The sequence below is a fragment of the Coregonus clupeaformis genome, chromosome 21, assembly GCF_020615455.1.
Source record: "Coregonus clupeaformis isolate EN_2021a chromosome 21, ASM2061545v1, whole genome shotgun sequence".
Taxonomy (NCBI): Eukaryota; Metazoa; Chordata; class Actinopteri; order Salmoniformes; family Salmonidae; genus Coregonus; species Coregonus clupeaformis.
The window spans coordinates 28804373-28824127 of NC_059212.1; the positions used below are offsets into that span (position 1 = coordinate 28804373).

General features: G+C 41.2%; 2 protein-coding genes across 2 annotated transcripts; one reads left to right on the forward strand and one right to left on the reverse strand.

Annotated features, from left to right (window-relative positions):
• Window positions 1-7657: 7657 nt before the first annotated feature.
• On the forward strand, window positions 7658-9196 carry LOC121535190 (corticoliberin-1). The gene is made up of 2 exons (XM_041841999.2): window positions 7658-7924; window positions 8521-9196. The coding sequence occupies exon 2, from the start codon at window positions 8541-8543 to the stop codon at window positions 9054-9056; it is 516 nt and encodes a 171-aa protein (XP_041697933.1). The 5' UTR covers window positions 7658-7924; window positions 8521-8540; the 3' UTR covers window positions 9057-9196.
• Window positions 9197-9252: 56 nt separating this feature from the next.
• Window positions 9253-19484, reverse strand: LOC121535189 (E3 ubiquitin-protein ligase TRIM63-like). Its single transcript, XM_041841998.2, has 9 exons — window positions 19122-19484; window positions 18581-18756; window positions 16552-16732; window positions 16123-16218; window positions 15694-15927; window positions 15276-15298; window positions 15066-15190; window positions 13453-13835; window positions 9253-9868 (listed from the first exon to the last, which is right to left on the reverse strand). The coding sequence occupies exons 1-9, from the start codon at window positions 19287-19289 to the stop codon at window positions 9773-9775; spliced, it is 1482 nt and encodes a 493-aa protein (XP_041697932.1). The 5' UTR covers window positions 19290-19484; the 3' UTR covers window positions 9253-9772.
• Between the last annotated feature and the right edge of the window lie 271 nt (window positions 19485-19755).

Sequence of the window (19755 nt, forward strand, 5' to 3'; positions counted from 1 at the left end):
GCCTTCCTACTGCCCTGCAAACCGCCGAAGCACTATTCACCCATGTGTTCCGGCACTACGGGGTACCCGAGGATATTGTGTCTGATCGAGGTCCCCAATTTACCTCCAGAGTCTGGAGAGCTTTTATGGAGCGGTTGGGGGTCTCGGTGAGCCTCACCTCGGGTTACCACCCGGAGAGTAATGGGCAGGTGGAACGTGTGAACCAGGATGTGGGTAGGTTTCTTAGAACATACTGCCAGGACCGGCCGGAGGAGTGGGCCAGGTACGTTCCCTGGGCCGAAATGGCCCAGAATTCCCTACGCCATTCCTCCACTAACCTAACCCCTTTCCAATGTGTGTTGGGTTACCAGCCGGTTCTGGCACCTTGGCAGCAGAGCCAGATCGAGGCTCCTGCGGTGGATGAGTGGGTGCGGCGCTCGGAGGAGACATGGAACGCTGCACACGTCCACCTGCAGCGGGCCCTCCGTCGTCATAAGGCGAGCGCCGATCTCCACCGCAGTGAGGGACCGGTGTACGCACCTGGTGATCGAGTCTGGCTCTCTACCAGAAACCTGCCCCTCCGCCTGCCCTGTCGGAAACTGGGTCGGCGGTTTGTAGGGCCATTTAAAGTCCTGAGAAGGTTGAACGAGGTGTGTTACAAATTACAACTACCTGTTGAGTATAAAAGTATTAACCCCTCGTTCCATGTGTCTCTTCTCAGGCCGGTGGTAGCTGGCCCACTCCAAGAAAGTGAGATCAGGGAGACTCCAAAGCCCCCATTGGACATCGAGGGGGCACCGGCGTACTCCGTGCGGTCCATCTTGGATTCGAGACGTCGGATGGGGGGTCTCCAATATCTAGTGGAGTGGGAGGGGTACGGCCCGGAGGAACGGTGCTGGGTGCCGAGGAGAGACATTTTGGACCCGTCTCTCCTGACGGAATTTCATCGTGGGCACCCGACGCACCCTGCTCCGCGTCCTCCTGGTCGTCCCCGAGGCCGGAGTCGGCGCACGTCTGGAGCCGCGCGTCAAGGGGGGGGGGTACTGTCACGGTTTCGGCAGAGGCTGCCTCTCTTCCTTGCTCGGGCAGGCTTCGGCGTTCGTCGTCTCCGGAATACTAGCTGCCGCCGTTGCATGTTTCTATGTTCGTTTGCTTTTGTCTGATTGTTGTTACACCTGTTATCGTTTAGTGTAATTAGTGTCCTATAAGTTCTCGTTGTGTTTGTCTAGTGTTGTTTGTTATTGTTTTACTGTCGTGCCGGTAGGCTGTTATTCTACTGTTTGCTCGGTTGAGCTATTTCTCCATATTGTTTGGAGTGTTTTGTCGCACCTGTTAGTGCGCCCTTTCTTTTCGCCTACGTGCGGAGTTTTCGCCTCAGGGCATTTATTCGTGATTGTTTTTGTGTGCATCTACTAAAGTCTGTTGGACTAACGTTCTGCGTCCTGCGCCTGATTCCACCACCACACCCACCTACATCTACCTTGACAGTGACCCCATTTTCATATCAGGCGACCCCACATGGGGTCGCGACTCCTAGTTTGGGAACCGTTGATCTACTCTGATTGAATTTGATTTAACAAGTGACATCAATAAGGGATCATAGTTTTCACCTGGATTAATCTGGTCAGTCTATGTCATGGAAAGAGCAGGTGTTCTTAATGTTTTGTACATTCTGTACATCCATTTCCCATCAGTAGTTTTCAGATTCATTCTATATGTTGTTCTGGATACTCTAGTGTATATTATATGTATTCCATAGGGGAACTCTGTGCTAATACGTGTATGGTGTATTCTGCATGGTAAAGTCTGTCCACAGTTACAGTTAAGTGCACAAATGCCTGTATTGTATCTCAAGTGATGTCTTTGATCACCAAATCGTGGAGGTATTTAAGCTTGTGAGGACTATTACAATTGGAAATATTAAACCAATGAGAGCGAGCTTGTGTGTTTTGTCATCCTCAATCACTCATTGGCCGATAAAGGTCAAAGAGTGGCGGGGATCAGGCAGCACACCACACACAGCGTCAACAGACACAGGAGAGGAAAAGGCCAGAAAGCATGGATTTTTTTTTTTACCATCATTCAAATCTGATCATGAAACAAAAGGACAAATTATTCATAGGCCTATTCATAAAGGCCTATTCATGCAATCACTATACCTTGTTTACCCTAAATAGCTATATTTATGCACACATAGGATATGTCACACATGGCTATGGGCCCTGGTCAAAAGTAGTGCACTAAATAGGGAATATAAGGTGTCATTTGGGACGTAGTCCTGAACTTCACCATACAGATGAGCTCCTCTAATGACCTCTTCAGGGACTTAGGGGCTCATCCATTTTCCTACCAGCAGCTGTTGATGTATATGTACGTTTCGTCATTAACAACACAATTATGATTCCGACCGCATTTAAATTATTGATATTAATGCCATCGGATGACAAACATAAAGTCTTCAATAAAACATGATGTATACTGCTTGTGGATAAATCAAGCAACTGCAAAATGGATGAGGAACATACAAAAGATTAATTGACCGGAATGTTTTCTATATTCTGACCACGTCTGTAAACGTTGCATAAAATCAATATTTATTCACTCATTATAGCACAAAGAAAAAAAAGTACACATTTTCATATATTGTTGAATCTCACACTATCAAGCAGGTGCTTAAAAAGCTGTTTGTGAATGTAGTGAGAGCATCAGAGATACCCAAATACATGTCTTATCTTGTAATCATCACTAGGCTAGCTACACATACATATTGGAAAGCCTACAAATCCATATACCATCTATGCCTAGTGGTGGTCCAGCAACTAAGGAGCTGATTAAGATTGTGAGTGGGCAGCCTGGTTTCATAGACTAAACGTAACATAGTAAAAGTAAATCCTGGACACTCAAATTAGTATGATATGTTACGTTTGGCATGGTTACATAAGACAGAAGGTTACTTAAGGCAAAAACGAAAGGAGGATGGTTGGTCGGGGATGATGGGTGGGCGTATAACGCGAACATCTAGCAACCCATAAGTTGCATGTTCAAATCTCATCACGGACAACTTTAGCATTTTAGCTAATTAGCAACTTTTCAACTACAGTACTTACTACTTTTTAGCTACTTTGCAACAACTTAGCATGTTAGCTAACCCTTCCCCTAACCCTAACCCTTTTAGCTAACCCTACCCGTAACCCTAACCCTAACCTTAACCTTTTAACCTAACTCCTAACCTTAACCTTAACCTTAACCCTAACCCCTAACCCTAACCCCGAACCCTAACCGTTAGCCTAGCTAACGTTAGCCACAACAAATTGGAATTCGTAACGTATCATACGCTTTGCAAATTTGTAACATATTGTACATTTAGCAAATTCGTGACATATCATATGAAATGTAATTCGTAAAATATAATATGAAATGGATGATGGACATCCACAAATTAATACATACCATATGAAACGTAACTAAGTTATACTAAATGGAGAGTCACGGATTTACGTACAGAATAATACGACATACGAAAGTTGGAGGGAGGGAAGCGTTGTGTCTTTAAAGGCTGAGAGCGAGTGGCGGAGCTGACTGTTTCTCTGGCATAGATGCTAACGAAGCAACTTTAATTCATCCTTTTAAGCGACCTCTCAGAGGTATGTGTGCGTGCGTGCCTGTGTGCATCCTCCTCCCAGCCCTGTCCGACAGGAATGCACTTCAAAGACTATAACCCCCCTATACATATCTTATGCTGTCCCAATAGAAGTCCTCCCATCATGGTTCATTCATTGGATAATTCTGGGACTGTATAATGAGCTTGCTCAGGAGATGGCTTGGTAGAGCAACTTAACTCCATCTTGTATCTTTATGAGCTTTTGAAAACAGACCAATGATTTCTCCAAAATGTGAATGAAGCTGACAGCATTTTTGAAGTTATGAGGAAGTTCAAAGATCTCACTTAGATTATTCACTGTGGAACAAAGGTGTGACCCCCTAAAACTGTGGGAGTGTAACAGACAAATCCCAGGGAATGTGTCCTGCACTCCCTTAAGTTATTTCAAATACATGTACAATAGATACACATTTGATTCCAAGATCATATATTGGTGAATCATCATAATGCATCTTCTGTCTTTTTAGAGGCATTGAATTAAATTCAGATTTTGATGAATTGGCTGAGTGAAGAAAGCAGAGATGATGAATTAGAAACACTCATAGTCATTTACTGCCTTCATCAGACAGCCATCGGACTGCTGAACACCTGAGCCAACCACCTGCACGTCAACAGTGTAATTTCATTGAAATGACTTGGAAACAACGTTGATTCAAACAGTGTGTGCCCAGTGCGCTTGCACTGACTCTTCGTACCTTAGCAAACATGCACTCGCTCACACATTCACTCACACATCCTCCTCCCCTCCCTGGCAAATGTGTAAATATCCTACTCTGCATTTATTTGAGTGACTTCCTTGTGTTTATATTCTGCTAAATGTACTCTATTTTTATTACATTGAGCTTATATATTTGTCCTTGTTATGTTGCATTGTTGAGAGGTGAACCTGCAAGTAAGCATTTCATTGTACTGTGTACCATGTGTATCCTATGCATATGACAAATAAACTTGACTTGACTAATGATATTCCTGTCTATTTCCATTCCTGGATCTAGTGGAACATTTTGTTTGAACAGCTGTTTGTATTTCTTGTCATTATTCCCAATTAAGCCTAATATGACTGTAACTGCTGAATCAATAGTTTATTGAACTCCATTGTTGGTTAAGTGCTTGTAAATAAGTATTTAACGGTAAGGTCTACACCTGTTGTATTCGGCGCATGTGACAAATAAAATGTGATTTTATTGATTTTGTTTTATTTGATACAACATGAATATTTGGAGTGCGTCCCAAATGGTGTCTATAAATATGCACTACCTTTGACCAGATCCTGATCAAAATAAGTATAGATAATAGGGTGTCATTTGGGACGCAACCTGACCTTATTTATTGTGGGAAGAGAAACATTCAACAGCTCTAATTATGATCTTAGTGAAACTTGGCCCTTGAAGGGATGCATGACCTAATTTTCTTATAACATAATTCTTAGTGAAAATATGTCTTACATAGCCTGAGCTCAAATAATGTTTCTCATGTAACCATGAAAAGTGTTTGCCATGCTCGCCCTCTTCTACAGTCCAGTGGACTGTTCATTGAAATGCCAACTTCACACACCTACACTTTGTGCATGAGTGGCATAATGCCAGGGTTTTAGGCTGACCTAAACCCATAACCAGGCATGTGCACAGAAAGCGCTAGGGGTGCTGGAGCACCTGCCCTTTTGCCCTCCTATTTAAAAAGTTCCCTTTTGAACTAATTAGGCTACTTTTCATTTTATTTTTAGTCTCAATTCTCTCTTGTAACTTTAAATGCAACTAATTGCCTATCAAACTAGATAATTTCTCAAGAACTCATTAATCTTGAAAAACGTCCCGTCCTCCGCCCTTCTTCCACTGCTTCCAGTGCGCAGTCGCATGCACAAACTTCCTACCTGCTCGAGGCGGTGAGTTGGAAATGAATACCGCCAGTAGGTTACTTTGGAATTGCTAGCATGTTTTGTCTCACAGTCAGGGACAGGGAAGGGGGCAACTGCAGTTTGACTGTTTGTCAGTAACAGAGTAAATACTATAGTAGTTAGCCTGCTAGCCTATTTTGACAGCATAGCCTAGCTAACTCGCTGTTTCATCTAGCCTACATTAGCAATGATCAGCTGATATAGCTTAACCCCAGTAGCTGTTCTTCTAGCAAAGAAGTAGGCCTAGTGCTTCTTTCTAACTCCCTTTTATCTGTGGTTCTAGCTTTCTTAGCTGAGTTTTTTGCCGTTTTTTGCAGAAAAAAACAAGGGTGAATTTGGCTATAGGAGCGGCCCAGCCCATACCTTTATAATGCCTTGGATGTTGTTCATCTCTCCTCTGTGTATGTGCAGTCAGGGAAACATACAGACATGTGAACAGATTGAGACCTAGGTTATAAGGTCATATCTTTCATTATATATTATATACTGTATGAATGAACTATATGCATAACCTACTCTTTAATAGGTGATAATATGATTCAGTGAAATACTTGAGGAAATTGCTTTATTTTCTCCCTCAAATGCAACTTCTACCTCGTAATCTGTTCTGATATTTCAGGTTGTCCTGTGTGAAATGTTAATGATTCAATCCAAATAATTTCAGTTGGAAAAGGTCACAAGTGTCTTTCCTGTATTCTATAAGTGCAGGCCACCCACCTCTCTTGCCAGTTTGGCAGGCTGGTAGGTGTACCTGGACCTTTGCCATTGCGTTGACCCTTGCCATATCGAATCACCTGTTGTTTAAATATACTGAAGAAAAATATAAGCGCAACATGCAACAATTTTAACAAATGTATTAAGCTACAGTTCATATAAGGAAATCAGTCAATTGAAATAAATTCATTAGGCCCTAATCTATGGATTTCACATGACTGGGCATAGGCCCACCCACTGGAGAGCCAGGCCCAGCCAATCAGAATGAGTTTTTCCCCACAAAAGGGCTTTATTACAGACAGAAATACTCCTCAGTTTCAACAGCTGTCCGGGTGGCTGGTCTCAGACGATCCCGCAGGTGAAGAAGCCGGATATGGATGTCCTGGGCTGGCGAGGTTACATGTGGTCTGCGGTTGTAAGGCCGGTTGGACGTACTGCCAAATTCTCTAAAATGATGTTGGAGGCGGCTTATGGTAGAGAAATGAACACTAAATTCTCTGGCAACAGCTCTGGTGGACATTCCTGCAGTCAGAATGCCAATTGCACGTCCCTCAAAACTTTAGACATCTGTAGCATTGTGTTGTGTGATAAAACTGCACATTTTAGAGTGGCCTTTTATTGTCCCCAGCACAAAGTGCACCTGTGTAATGATCATGCTGTTTAATCAGCTTCTTGATATGCCACACCTGTCAGGTAGATGGATTATCTTGGCAAATTAGAAATGCTCACTAACAGGGATGTAAACAAATGTTTGCACATAATTGCTGAGAAATCAGCTTTTTATGCATATGGAACATTTCTGGGATCTTTTATTTCTGCTCATGAAACATGGGACCAACACATTTACACGTTTTTTACACGTCATTTAGCAGACGCTCTTATCCAGAGCGACTTACAGTTAGTGCATACATTATCAATCAATCAATCAATTTTATTTTATATAGCCCTTCGTACATCAGCTAATATCTCGAAGTGCTGTACAGAAACCCAGCCTAAAACCCCAAACAGCTAGTAATGCAGGTGTAGAAGCACGGTGGCTAGGAAAAACTCCCTAGAATTATTCTTTTTTATTTTTCATACTGGCCCAACACTTTACATGTTGTGTTTATATTTTTGTTCAGTATATAATACTTTGCATCCACTTTGGAACAAACAATATTGAGTCATTCAAAACCAATTCCTTACTTTATTGTGGGTAAAAATCTGTATCATAATGATGATGATGGTGGTGGTGATGATAATGAAGATTGCATTTTACTATTAACCCTGTACCACTGTCCATATAATTAATGAATGAATGAATTAATTAATTCATTCATTCAGGAGCAAGGCCACATCCATAGTTAGTTGAACAATGGCACTCTAGAAAACAACACATTCCAATTACTGTATGACTCATCTGATATTAACCCCATTGTGGGACCATTGTGGACTGAGGGATGCTCCCCATTCATATTCAGGTTTGCCTTGTCTTCTTTACATTAGCGCTTGCGCAGACCATCATGATTCATGTCAGAGCGCGATGATGGCCTCAGGTCTATGATATATAAGTCTTGTTTCAATGCTTTTTTGAAAACGCACTGTTGCAGGTTCATTGGAAGGCAAAATTATTGTAGAAGAGGATATCCTTTTCATAGCAACTTCAAAGAAAAATCTTCTGTCACAGTTAAACTCAGGTATTTGACAACATTTACATTTACATTTTAGTCATTTAGCAGACGCTCTTATCCAGAGCGACTTACAGGAGCAATTAGGGTTAAGTGCCTTGCTCAAGGGCACATTAACGTCATTTAGCAGACGCTCTTAGCCAGAGCGACTCACAAATTGGTGCGTTCACCCTATAGCCAGTGGGATAACCACTTTACAATTGGGGGACAACAACTTGAATTGTTTGTTTATTTATTTTAGGGAAATAGTTGTGGTGTTGTGTGCAGAGAATTAAATTATTGATAGAAATGTAGCCCATTTACCATAAATTGCAGTACTTAACTGTTGACTTTTATACAGTATTAAATACTATTATTCGATGAGGTGGACATAGTTAACATAAAAGCAATTAAATAATAACATATTATAGTTATACTGCTTTTATTTTGTTTTCAATGCAAATAAAATACAGATAAAATACAAAATCAGTCTTTGTAGCATATGAAAATACAACTTTTTGTCAAAGGGACACTCCCAGCCTAGGCTACTTAACATGCATCTTCACTTTAGTTAATTTGATTGTGATTATGCATATGATAAAAATGTGCCCATATTTTATTCTCAGAATCCTCCCAATCTCCTGAGATGAAGTTGAATGTCTTCGTTTCCGCCGTGGCTCTACTTGGTGCCTTCCAACCTCGCTATGAATGTAGAGCTATTGAAAACCCCGGGGCGGTCCATCCATCCCACAATCTACAGGCAGAGCTGCAACAGCAACTCCCTGTTCTTCTGCGACTAGGAGAGGAGTACTTCATTCGGCTTGACAACTCCAATACAAATTCACTCCAGTCGTCCTCGCCGAACACATCTCCTGAAGCTGCTGCGCCCTCAACAACGGTCAACAGGGCTTTACAACTTCAGCTCACGCAGCGCCTTCTGCAAGGTAAAGTCGGTGACATCAATCGGTTTCTGAACAGCTACGCTAACCAGATGGGTGATTCCATGGAGAGAGGAAAGAGGTCCGGGTTGGGCGAAGAGCCACCGATCTCTTTGGACCTGACATTCCACCTGCTGAGGGAAGTTCTAGAAATGGCTCGAGCCGAGCAATTAGCACAGCAGGCAAATAGTAACCGGAAAATGATGGACATATTCGGGAAATGAAAGGGTTAGAAATACATTTGCCAAATAATTTGTTTACATCTTGCACAAAGTGTACGGTACTATTCCATTTCTGTATTACTCTTTAACGTTCGTTATTTTATGTATCATTTGTATGTATTTAAACGAGAGCTGTAAAATCGAGTTGTAATTCGCTGTATAGTTATTACACTGTTTGATGAGAAGCACATTGAAATGCTGAAACTGAACAAATATCCTTTAATTGTATTAATTTATATTCAAGCATAACATATTTTGTATATATTGTTAGTCACACATTCATCATCTCTTTCTGAAATTCCTTCTCATTGTACAACTGGTTAAAGTTTGATAATAAAATACAATATGAGCAACCAATCACATTTGTTGTGCAAGAGAATGTCTAATATTTATATTTGTAATAAACAAGTTTAAAAGTTACATTTATTGCTTGCTGTGTAGCCTAAATTGAGTGTCTAAATACATTTCGACCGTAAATCTATTGCACGAAGGTGTGCCAAATTACGCCAGCTTTCTCAAATCAAATATCTGCCCAATGACGTTTGTTTTCACAGTATGACGAATATACTGTAAGTGCTAGAGAGCATTTACAGATAAATTACAGTTATTCAACGGTAACAGAGTACTTATTTAAACCGTTCCTGCAGCAGGATGCTGACTCAATCAAAACAATGTAGTATTACAACAATTTCATTATAGTCTTGAGGTAAGATGATAATCTACTTCTGGTTGTTCAGCCAAGAAAAGGAGAAGACATGTTTAGGTCCATCTTTGTCATCTGTGTTTTGCTGACTTGATGCGGTATCAGAGGACATCTGTGAAAAACATAGAGCAAAACCATTAGATGTCCCTTATGTCACTGAACTATTGCGAAGCTACTCGAAGTATAAATAGTAAATTGTTCAGAATGGGGTTTGTAAATGCGATCAAAATAAAAACTCGCAATGCATACTGAACAAGTAAAGTCTTATTTAGACAGAATACTTATAAATATTTCTGAAATCTATAAAATTTCGATATGACCATGCAAATTAACTAAAACGATGATAACATTTGACATTCAGAGTGGAATATATATTGTATTTTCATATTCCAAATCACTAATTTAACACAATTTTCATGAAGGAAATCAAGTATTTAGTAGTCTTAAGAGCTACTTTGAGATACGAGATTCAAAATTACTCTAAAATACATAGATGCCCACATGATTTCCTGTATCAATCAACATGATGTCCTGAATTACCACATCCATACCCATACAATAACTTCAGAGTATACAATAGCAGACAGCAATTTGATCTGATAAAATAAAATTGCACTGAATTTAAGCTTCTCATGTTTTCAATTTAAAGGTAACCTTTTAAGTGTTATAGACTGACTGCTTAAGTATTAGTCAGTGCACAAATGAAGAAATAAACATATCCTACCCAAAAGTTCAATAATGGTAGACTTTATCAGACTCCAAAGCTGATGCAGTACAATAAACAAAGCCACAACTGTGACACAGAAAGCTACTTCCTGTGAAGAAACAAAACAACCCAGCTTTATTTCTTCAGGATTATTAGAGTTCTTGTATGCAACATGAAGTGATGATTTTAGGTTATGCGTGCGCACACACACACACACACACACACACACACACACACACACACACACACACACACACACACACACACACACACACACACACACACACACACACACACACACACACACACACACACACACACACAAACACACTTTTACCACACAAAGACCCTTTATGATAATCGCCTCTATGAATCAGTAAGCTCTCCAAGCCATTTTTCCCCTCTGGAATGAATACAAACTGTTCCAGGTGGCTTTTCACTTTTAATTTGAATCCACCTGATTATGTTGGTGTGAACTCTATGCTCATTCAAATTAGCACTTCACATGTAAATTAACTCAATGGTGATGACATGTAACAGAGTGGCTGATAATTATCCCAATGAAAACAGCAGTGTCCCCCTCCTTGCTTCACCCCTCACACGCAGGACCCCGGCAACCAGAGAGCAGGCAGGTGTCTCATCATTAAAGCCTCCTGCTGAGGTGAAAGCCACTTCTGTAACCCTGGCCAGGTTCCATGCAGGCTAACTCGGAGCTGAGCAGAGCACAGCTGCTTTAAATAATGACTGGAATATTCTGATACAGACTGGATATTGACTGGTTTTAACAACCATTTTTTCCTCATACAGAGAGCAGGAGATTAAAGTCAAGCAAAATTAAATGTAAATGTTACAATAAATATATATATACAGTACCAGTGAAAAGTTTGGACACACCTACTCATTCAAGGGTTTTTCTTTATTTTTACTATTTTCTACATTGCAGAATAATAGTGAAGACATCAAACTATTATATTTGAGATTCTTCAAACTAGCCACCCGTTGCCTTGATGACAGCTTTGCACACGCTTGGTATTCTCTAAACCAGCTTAATGAGGAATGCTTTTCCAACAGTCTTGAAGGAGTTCCCACAAATACTGAGCACTTGTTGGCTACTTTTCCTTTACTCTGCGGTCCAACTCATCCCAAACCATCTCAATTGGGTTGAGGTCGGGTGATTGTGGAGGCCAGGTTATCTGATGCAGCACTCCATCACTCTCCTTCTTGGTCAAATAGCCCTTACACAGCCTGGAGGTGTGTAGGGTCATTGTCCTGTTAAAAAAATAATTGTCCCACTAAGGGCAAACCAGATGGGATGGTGTATCGCTGCAGAATGCTGCGGTAGCCATGCTGGTTAAGTGTGCCTTGAATTCTAAATAAATCACAGACAGTGTCACCAGCAAACCACCCCCACACCATAACACCTCCTCCTCCATGCTTCACGGTGGGAACCACACATGCGGAGATCATCCGTTCACCTACTCTGCGTCTCACAAAGACACAGTGGTTGGAACCAAAAATCTCAAATTTGGACTCATCAGACCAAAGAACATATTTCCACCGGTCTAATGTCCATTGCTCGTGTTTCTTTGCCCAAGCAAGTTTCTTCTTATTATTGGTGTCCTTTAGTAGTGGTTTCTTTGCAGCAATTCGACTATGAAGACCTGATTCACACAGTCTCCTCTGAACAGTTGATGTTGAGATGTGACTGTTACTTGAACTCTGTGAAGCATTTATTTGGGCTGCAATCTGAGGTGCAGTTAACTCTAATGAACTTATCCTCTGCAGCAGAGGTAAATCTGGGTCTTCCTTTCCTGTGGCGGTCCTCATGAGAGCCAGTTTCATTATAGCGCTTGATGGTTTTTGCGACTGCACTTGAAGAAACGTTCAAAGTTCTTGACATTTTCCGGATTGATTGACCTTCACGTCTTAAAGTAATGATGGACTGCTGGACAGAGTGTGGTCCTCTGTAGCTCAATTAGTAGAGCATGGCGCTTGTAACGCCAGGGTAGTGGGTTCGATCCCCGGGACCACCCATACGTAAAAATGTATGCACACATGACTGTAAGTCGCTTTGGATAAAAGCGTCTGCTAAATGGCATATTATTATTATATTATTACTGTCGTTTCTCTTTGCTTATTTGAGCTGTTCTTGCCATAATATGGACTTGGTCTTTTACCAAATAGGGCTATCTTCTGTATACTCCCCCTACCTTGTCACAGCACAACTGATTGGCTCAAACGCATTAAGAAGGAAAGAAATTCCACAAATTAACTTTTAACAATGCACACCTGTTAATTGAAATGCATTCCAGCTGACTACCTCATGAAGCTGGTTGCGAAAATGCCAGGAGTTTGCAAAGCTGTCATCAAGGTAAAGGGTGGCTATTTGAAGAATCTCAAATATAAAATATATTTTGATTTGTTTAACACTTTTTTGGTTACTACATGATTCCATATGTGTTATTTCATAGTTTTGATGTCTTAACTATTATTCTACAATGTAGAAAATATAAAGAAAAACCCTTGAATGAGTAGGTGTGTCCAAACTTTTGACTGGTGCTGTATATATATATATATATATATATTGTAAAAAATGTTGTCATTTAGCAGACAGTCTTATCCAGAGCGACTTACAGGAGCAATTAGGGTTAAGTGCCTTGCTCAAGGACACATCAACAGATTTTTTTACCTACTTGGCTCTGGGATTCAAACCAGCGACCTTTCGGTTACTTACCCAATTCTCTTAACCACTAGGCTACCTGCCGCCCATAATCCATACGGTTAGTGAACTCAAATATGACCTCGACTGTCACTGCACTTGGGGTTTACTTGAGAAATACACACTCTCTTTAAAGGCCCTTACAAGACGGCTGCTGGAATGGTTGTTAGCCAGGGCTCATGTATTATTGTTATTATATAATTTATTATGCAGAGACATTTACAGTAAGTCTCCTGGCTAGGCTGTAGTGTGTCACAGATGTTTCTCTCACCTGTGTCGGTGGCTCTGCTGATGGGAAGTTGACCGGGGTTGTGTTTGGGAACTGAACCGGGGTTGTGGTTGGGAAGTGGACTGGGCTTGTGGCGCAGGCCTGTGCGCTGGCAGTTGGGGTTGGGTTTAAGGATGGGAATTGTACTGGGGTTGTTGCATGGGTGGGAGCCTGTGGGGTGGCCAGGGTAGCGGTGGCGCCTAGGGTTTCAGTAGGTCTCTGAGGCAGGGGTGGGTGTGATGTCTGCTGGGGCTTTGGAGGATTGGCCCCAACCGTTCCCGCCACTGTGGCAGCAGGAGAGACCTCTGTACGGGTCACCCCTGTCACCCCACTAACTTCTACTTCCTCTTCTCCATCTTCAAACTCATCATCATCATCTTCATCATCTGAACAACAATTAGAGTTCAAAATAAGAGTTGTTTTTATTGTATAATTGGAAAGTGCTTCTGAGTTTTTCTTTTATCTTGTTCTTGTTATTTACAGTGCCTTCGGAAAGTACTCAGACCCCTTGACTTTTTCCACATTTTGTTACGTTACAGCCTTACTCTAAAATTGATTGAATAAATAAAAATCCTAAGCAATCTACACACAATATCCCATAATGACAAAGCGAAAACAGGATTTTAGATTTTTTTGGCTAATGTATAAAACTACGATTTTTTAATTTCTAGGATTCATATAATGTTCAGTAATTACCTCGCATCCAATTTGGACCAAACTTTTTTCTAACAATGAGCAAGACATGAGGAATCCAAAGAAATGGTCAAAAGCCATCCACTGACCCCCACGCCAATCCCACCCCAACAACGAGTATATAGTATCTGTTCTCTATGTTTGAGAAGTAGTATGGAGCTGCGGCTTAGAGTATATGTTACTTCATCCTAGCTAATGTATTCTCAGTGAATTTGGTGATGTCCCAGATCCTTGATGAAAATCTGCTCCAGAGTGCTCAGGTCCTCAGACTTGGGCGAAGGTTCACCTTCAAACAGGACAACGACCCTAAGCACACAGCCAAGACAACGCAGGAGTGGCTTTGGGACAAGTCTCTGAATGTTCTTGAGTGGCCCAGGCAGAGCCCAGACTTGAACCCGATCTAACATCTCTGGAGAGACCTGAAAATAGCTGTACAGCAACGCTCCACATCCAACCTGACAGAGCTTGAGAGGATCTACAGAGAAGAATGGGAGAAACTCCCCAAATACAGATGTGCCACACTTGTAGGGTAATCGCTGCCAAAGGTGCTTCAACAAAGTACTGAGTAAAGGGTCTGAATACTTAAGTAAATGTGATATATATATATATATATATTTTAATAAATTAGCAAAAAATTCTAAAAACCTGTTTTTGCTTTGTCATTATAGGGTATTGTGTGTAGATTGGTGAGGAATTTCTTTTTTGGAATCAATTTTAGAATAAGGCTGTAACGTAACAAAATGTGGAAAAAGTCAAGGGGTCTGAATACTTTCCGAAGGCACTGTATATCATTAGTTTAAACAGTCTCTATGGCAGTGGAAGAAGTGATTTTGGACACATCGTGAAAGAACATTGAAATGCCAAGGGAAGTGAAGTGGGTGTACTGGCACTGGTATACTCATAATACTCATTATACTCCCGACCTTTCACAAAGTCTATGGTGAGCAGTGACCTCCTCTCCCGCTCAAAGTTGGCTGTGTAGTGATCCATGTTGTCATAGCCCCGCTCCACTTTGTCCAGGTGGGAGATGATAGTGCCTGCAAGGAGCCTGGTGGACAGGGAGAGATCAGAGGTACACTGTTCTACAGATCAGCACTACAGACTAAAACTGGCGAACGGGTATGTGTACTCACTTTTGTAGAAGAGGCTTTGCAGTCTGTGGGAGCAAAGATGAGAAAGGAATTATTTCTCAGAAAGCTCTGATGTGAAACATTAGAAGACGTTGCACAACATGTCTTCTGGGAAGACATCTCAGAAGACATATCAGAAGACAACATGTTTGTAATAGCATGTTAACACTTTTTATTTAGACATGGTACATTTACATTTACATTTTAGTCATTTAGCAGACGCTCTTATCCAGAGCGACTTACAGTTAGTTAGTGAGTGCATACATTTTTCATACATAACTTAATAACTTAATAACTTAATATAATATTGATATATCACTGATGCAGAATTTCAGATGCCTATATTATGCTGTGGTTATTTGTTATTTTTTAGATAAAATACATTCTTGTCCCTCCTGGACAAAAAAAAGTGTATCATCACCTGCAGGAAAGTAGCCATCTCTGACTCCTCCATTGTCTGTATCCCTGTCTCCACGATCTTTGCCATGTTCTCCAGGTGCTCTCTATACTTCCCCATGAGGCCGTTTATATAGTCCAGTTTCTCCTGTTGCTCTGCGTTGATTTTCAGGGTCATGTCCCCTTTCTTCTCCTCCAGGATGGCATAAAGGTGATCAAAACTTTCACACACCTTGGATTTCTGCCTCCTGCCATTCTCCTGTAAGACAACCATGATTGTACTGTACGGTCGAGCTGACAGATAACTGGGTCATAGATATTGTCAGAAGTCAAAATTAGGGTGCATAAAAATTAATAATACATTTTTTACCATGAATATTATTGCAGTTTTATACAATGTGGAAATGCTGTTATAGATGGAACATAGGAAAGGAGAAAAGGTTGAATGCTTCACCTCAACGGTCTTACAGGTCTCATCCAGTTGACTCATAATGCCTTGAATCCTGTCATTGTTCCCCACTAGCATGGCTATACAGTCAGTCAACTCAGTCTGGAACACACACACAGAGGAGTTTTTTTTACAAAGAAGGACATTTTATGTACCAACTCTGATAGTCGGTTCATTTATTTCTATCTAGAACCTAAAAGGGTTAATCAGCTGTCCTTATTGCAGAAGAACCCTTTTTGGTTCCAGGTAGAACTATTTTGGCTTCCATGTAGAACCCTCTGTGTAAAGGGTTCTACATGGAACCAAAAAGGGTTCTTCAAAGGGTTCTCCCTTTTAGGTTCTAGATAGAAAAAAAGGTGCAAAGAGTGTATACCTGTAAAGCATCATTATGAAAAAGGAGATAGACAGATATAAATGTAAAATAAATAAGTTAACCTTTTGCTTATTGAACACTGTGTTGAGTGGTGCCACATCACAGTCTTTGTGGGCTCCGAACACCTTACAAAGAGAGCAGGTGGGCACGCCACACGTCACACAGTAGATGTTGATCTTCTCATCCTCATGCTCCTCACACATGGGCTGGTCACACTTGGCAGGCTCAGGCTCAGGCTTGCTGCTGCAGATTGAACCAGAGGGCTACAGTACAGGTTACAGTCATACTTTGGGGATCCCGTTTAATACACTCTTAGAAAAATTGTACTATCTAGAACCTAAAAGGGTTCTTCGGCTGTCCACATAGGAGAACCCTTTGAAGAACCCCTTTTGGTTCCAGGTAGAACACTTTTGGATCCAGGTAGAACACTTTTAAACAAGCTCAGTAACGTCTGTCACACTGGAAAGTCACAAAAACTGTAATTGAGACTAAAATACTAAGTGTCTCTCTTTAAGCCATAATAATGTCACTTAAAAGTCAATAAAATAATGTAGTACAGACAGACTTTCTCCTAATGGATAGTTGGCAAGTCAGAATAGCCATTACTTTGTAATTTATGTTTATTTGGCAACCAAGAGTATGTTAACATTTGGAATAACTGTTTTTAATAGGCCACTTGTGTATGTAAACCATGGTTGATTGATTATCACACTGTTGTGGCCAAAATGCTGGTACTTGGTACCCAGAGCTGTGCTTTTCACACCGATTCAAACAACGTGTCCATGTGAAAATGGTATTTGTCTTGTCGCTGCAATCTACTCAATAACATTACATTGATTATGATAGCAGGAGCAGATTATGTCTTTCCAGAGACTACCATGAATGTAGTTACAGTAAGTGAATTACATTAAGCTACTGTAGATACGTATTCTGTAGGGAATCTACAGTGTATAGTTAGTGACAGAAGTATTTTTAAAACATATTATGTTTTTGTCAACTACTTGTGTGTCTATCCCTCCTAAAAGCAGAATATATACTATATTGATGTCTAGAGAATGTAGTAAGGCTCAAAGTGCAATAAAAATAGGCCTCTCTTAACTGACTGCTGCCTCATTGGCCTACCTTATAAAAATAGATCAAACTAACAGGCTACTTGTCCAGCCACCCATGAGTCAAACCCTGATTTCACAATGGTGCTCTACAAAAACAAATATACACTGAGTGTACAAAACATTAAGAACACCTTCCTAATATTGAGTTGCACCCCCTTTTGCCCTCAGAACAGCTTCAATTCGTAGGGACATGGACTCTACAAGGTGTTGAAAGCGTTCCACAGGGATGCTGGCGCATGTTGATTCCAATGCTTCCCACAGTTGTGTCAAGTTGGCTGGATGTCCTTTGGGTGGTGGACCATTCTTGATACACCAGCAACGTTGCAGTTCTTGACACAAACCGTTGCACCTGGCACCTACTACCATACCCTATTCAAAGGCACTTCAAACTTTTGTGTTGCCCATTCACTCTCTGAATGGCACACATACACAATCCATGTCTCAATTGTCTCAAGGCTTAAAATTCCTTCTTTAACCTGGCTCCTCCCCTTCATCTACACTGATTGAAGTGGATTTAACAAGTGACATCAATAAGGGATCATAGCTTTCACCTGGATTCACCTGGTAAGTCTATGTCATAGCAGGTGTTCTTAATGTTTTGTGCATTCTGTATATTCTCCTTTAATTTTCAATTTCCCATCAGTAGTTTTCAGATTCATTCTATATGTTGTTCTGGATAGTATGTAGTCTTCTTGATGTCCAGATTTGTTGGTGTGGGGGTTTGCTGTATGTCTAATGGGCCAGACATACATGGGACTGCTACTGAGTGCCTCCGACTAGATTGTCTGCCGCAATATTTTTAAATAGGCCTGTAGTGTCTCACCTTGGGGACTCCTATTTGTATATATCAATGATATTCTGCCTGTCTTAGGCCCATTGTCTTAGACCCATTGTCTTAGGCCTATTGTCTTAGACCCATTGTCTTATACCTATTGTCTTAGACCCATTGTCTTATCTTATTAGGCCTTTATTTCCTCACCTTGAGGACTCCTGTTCCTGTTTGTACATATCAATTATATTCTCCACCAGCAGGTTCCTCTGGAGGCCATAGACACCATGCCTGTCCAGGACCACCTCATGTCTGCAGGACGGGCAGCGGAAACGCCCCCCTGAAGTCACCGTGGTTCCTCTGGTTGATAGATAAGGGTTTGAGGCCTACACAGATCAGGACAGCAGTGTATCAGTAATGGCGTTAGATAAACCCGGTCATGGAATTTTTAAAATATAGGCCTACCGTTAGTAGTATTTGCATTGGTTACTGAACATGTGTTTTAGATGGCATGTGTCAAGAGGTATACATGATGACAAAACACTTTTTATTTATTTTCAACATTACCAAATAAGTGGTAATTGAACAGTGACAATTGAAGGATGAGCAATACCTTCACGACAATTTCAGAATGCTGTACATGTATATGAATGGTTTTTGACAGAGATAAACCTTTAACTTTAAGTAGCCCATCAAGAGACAGCAGTAAAGGTTAAAAGTTAAAAGTTCAGCTGTAAAATAACCAACCTACCTGGAAAATATCTTGGGCACATTTTCGACAAAGATTGTGTTGACAAGGGAGAATGACCACCGGTTTGGTAAACATCTCCAAACAGATAGGGCAAATGAGCTGTTTCTCCAAGCTGTCCATGGTGCTGTCTTGATTTGTGGAATGTGAATACCCCAGAGAGATACTCATTGCACAGTGGAAAAACAAAAACACTACTGGTCTTTAGGGATACCAACAAATGGTCCCCCAACGGTCCCCCAATCCCTGAAGAACTGACTTGGCAAATATCAAAGACGTCTACTTCTTTAGAACAATGCAGAGTCACTGGGCCTGCTTAGGCGCTCGTTGCTGTCCTCAAAGTTTCTTCTAACGGATCACATTGCTCCCTAGCTGGCAATCCACTGAGTGTCACAGGCTGTTTTTAGAAACCCCCACGTCAAGGGTTGCCATGCTTACTTGCCCATATATGAAAATGTCACGAGAAGGGTTAGGGGGTCCAGCTGTTAGCACCTCTGAAACAGGAAGGGGTAGGCCCATACCGCTACTAAACAGAGTAGGCTGAAGTTGCCGCTAGACGCTGATCTTGGGTCAGTTTTGCATTTCCCCCACTAATGGTTAAGGTTAGGATTGGGGGAGGGGGAAATGATCCTAGAGC

Coding starts and splice junctions, on each gene's coding strand:
- LOC121535190 (XM_041841999.2), top strand. CDS start 8,541: ATGAAGTTGAATGTCTTCGTTTCCGCCGTGGCTCTACTTGGTGCCTTC.
- LOC121535189 (XM_041841998.2), bottom strand. CDS start 19,289: ATGAGTATCTCTCTGGGGTATTCACATTCCACAAATCAAGACAGCACC. Junction 18,757..19,121: donor GTGCCCAAGATATTTTCCAG/GTAGGTTGGTTA, acceptor TGATCTGTGTAG/GCCTCAAACCCTTATCTATC. Junction 15,928..16,122: donor AGACCTGTAAGACCGTTGAG/GTGAAGCATTCA, acceptor GTTGTCTTACAG/GAGAATGGCAGGAGGCAGAA.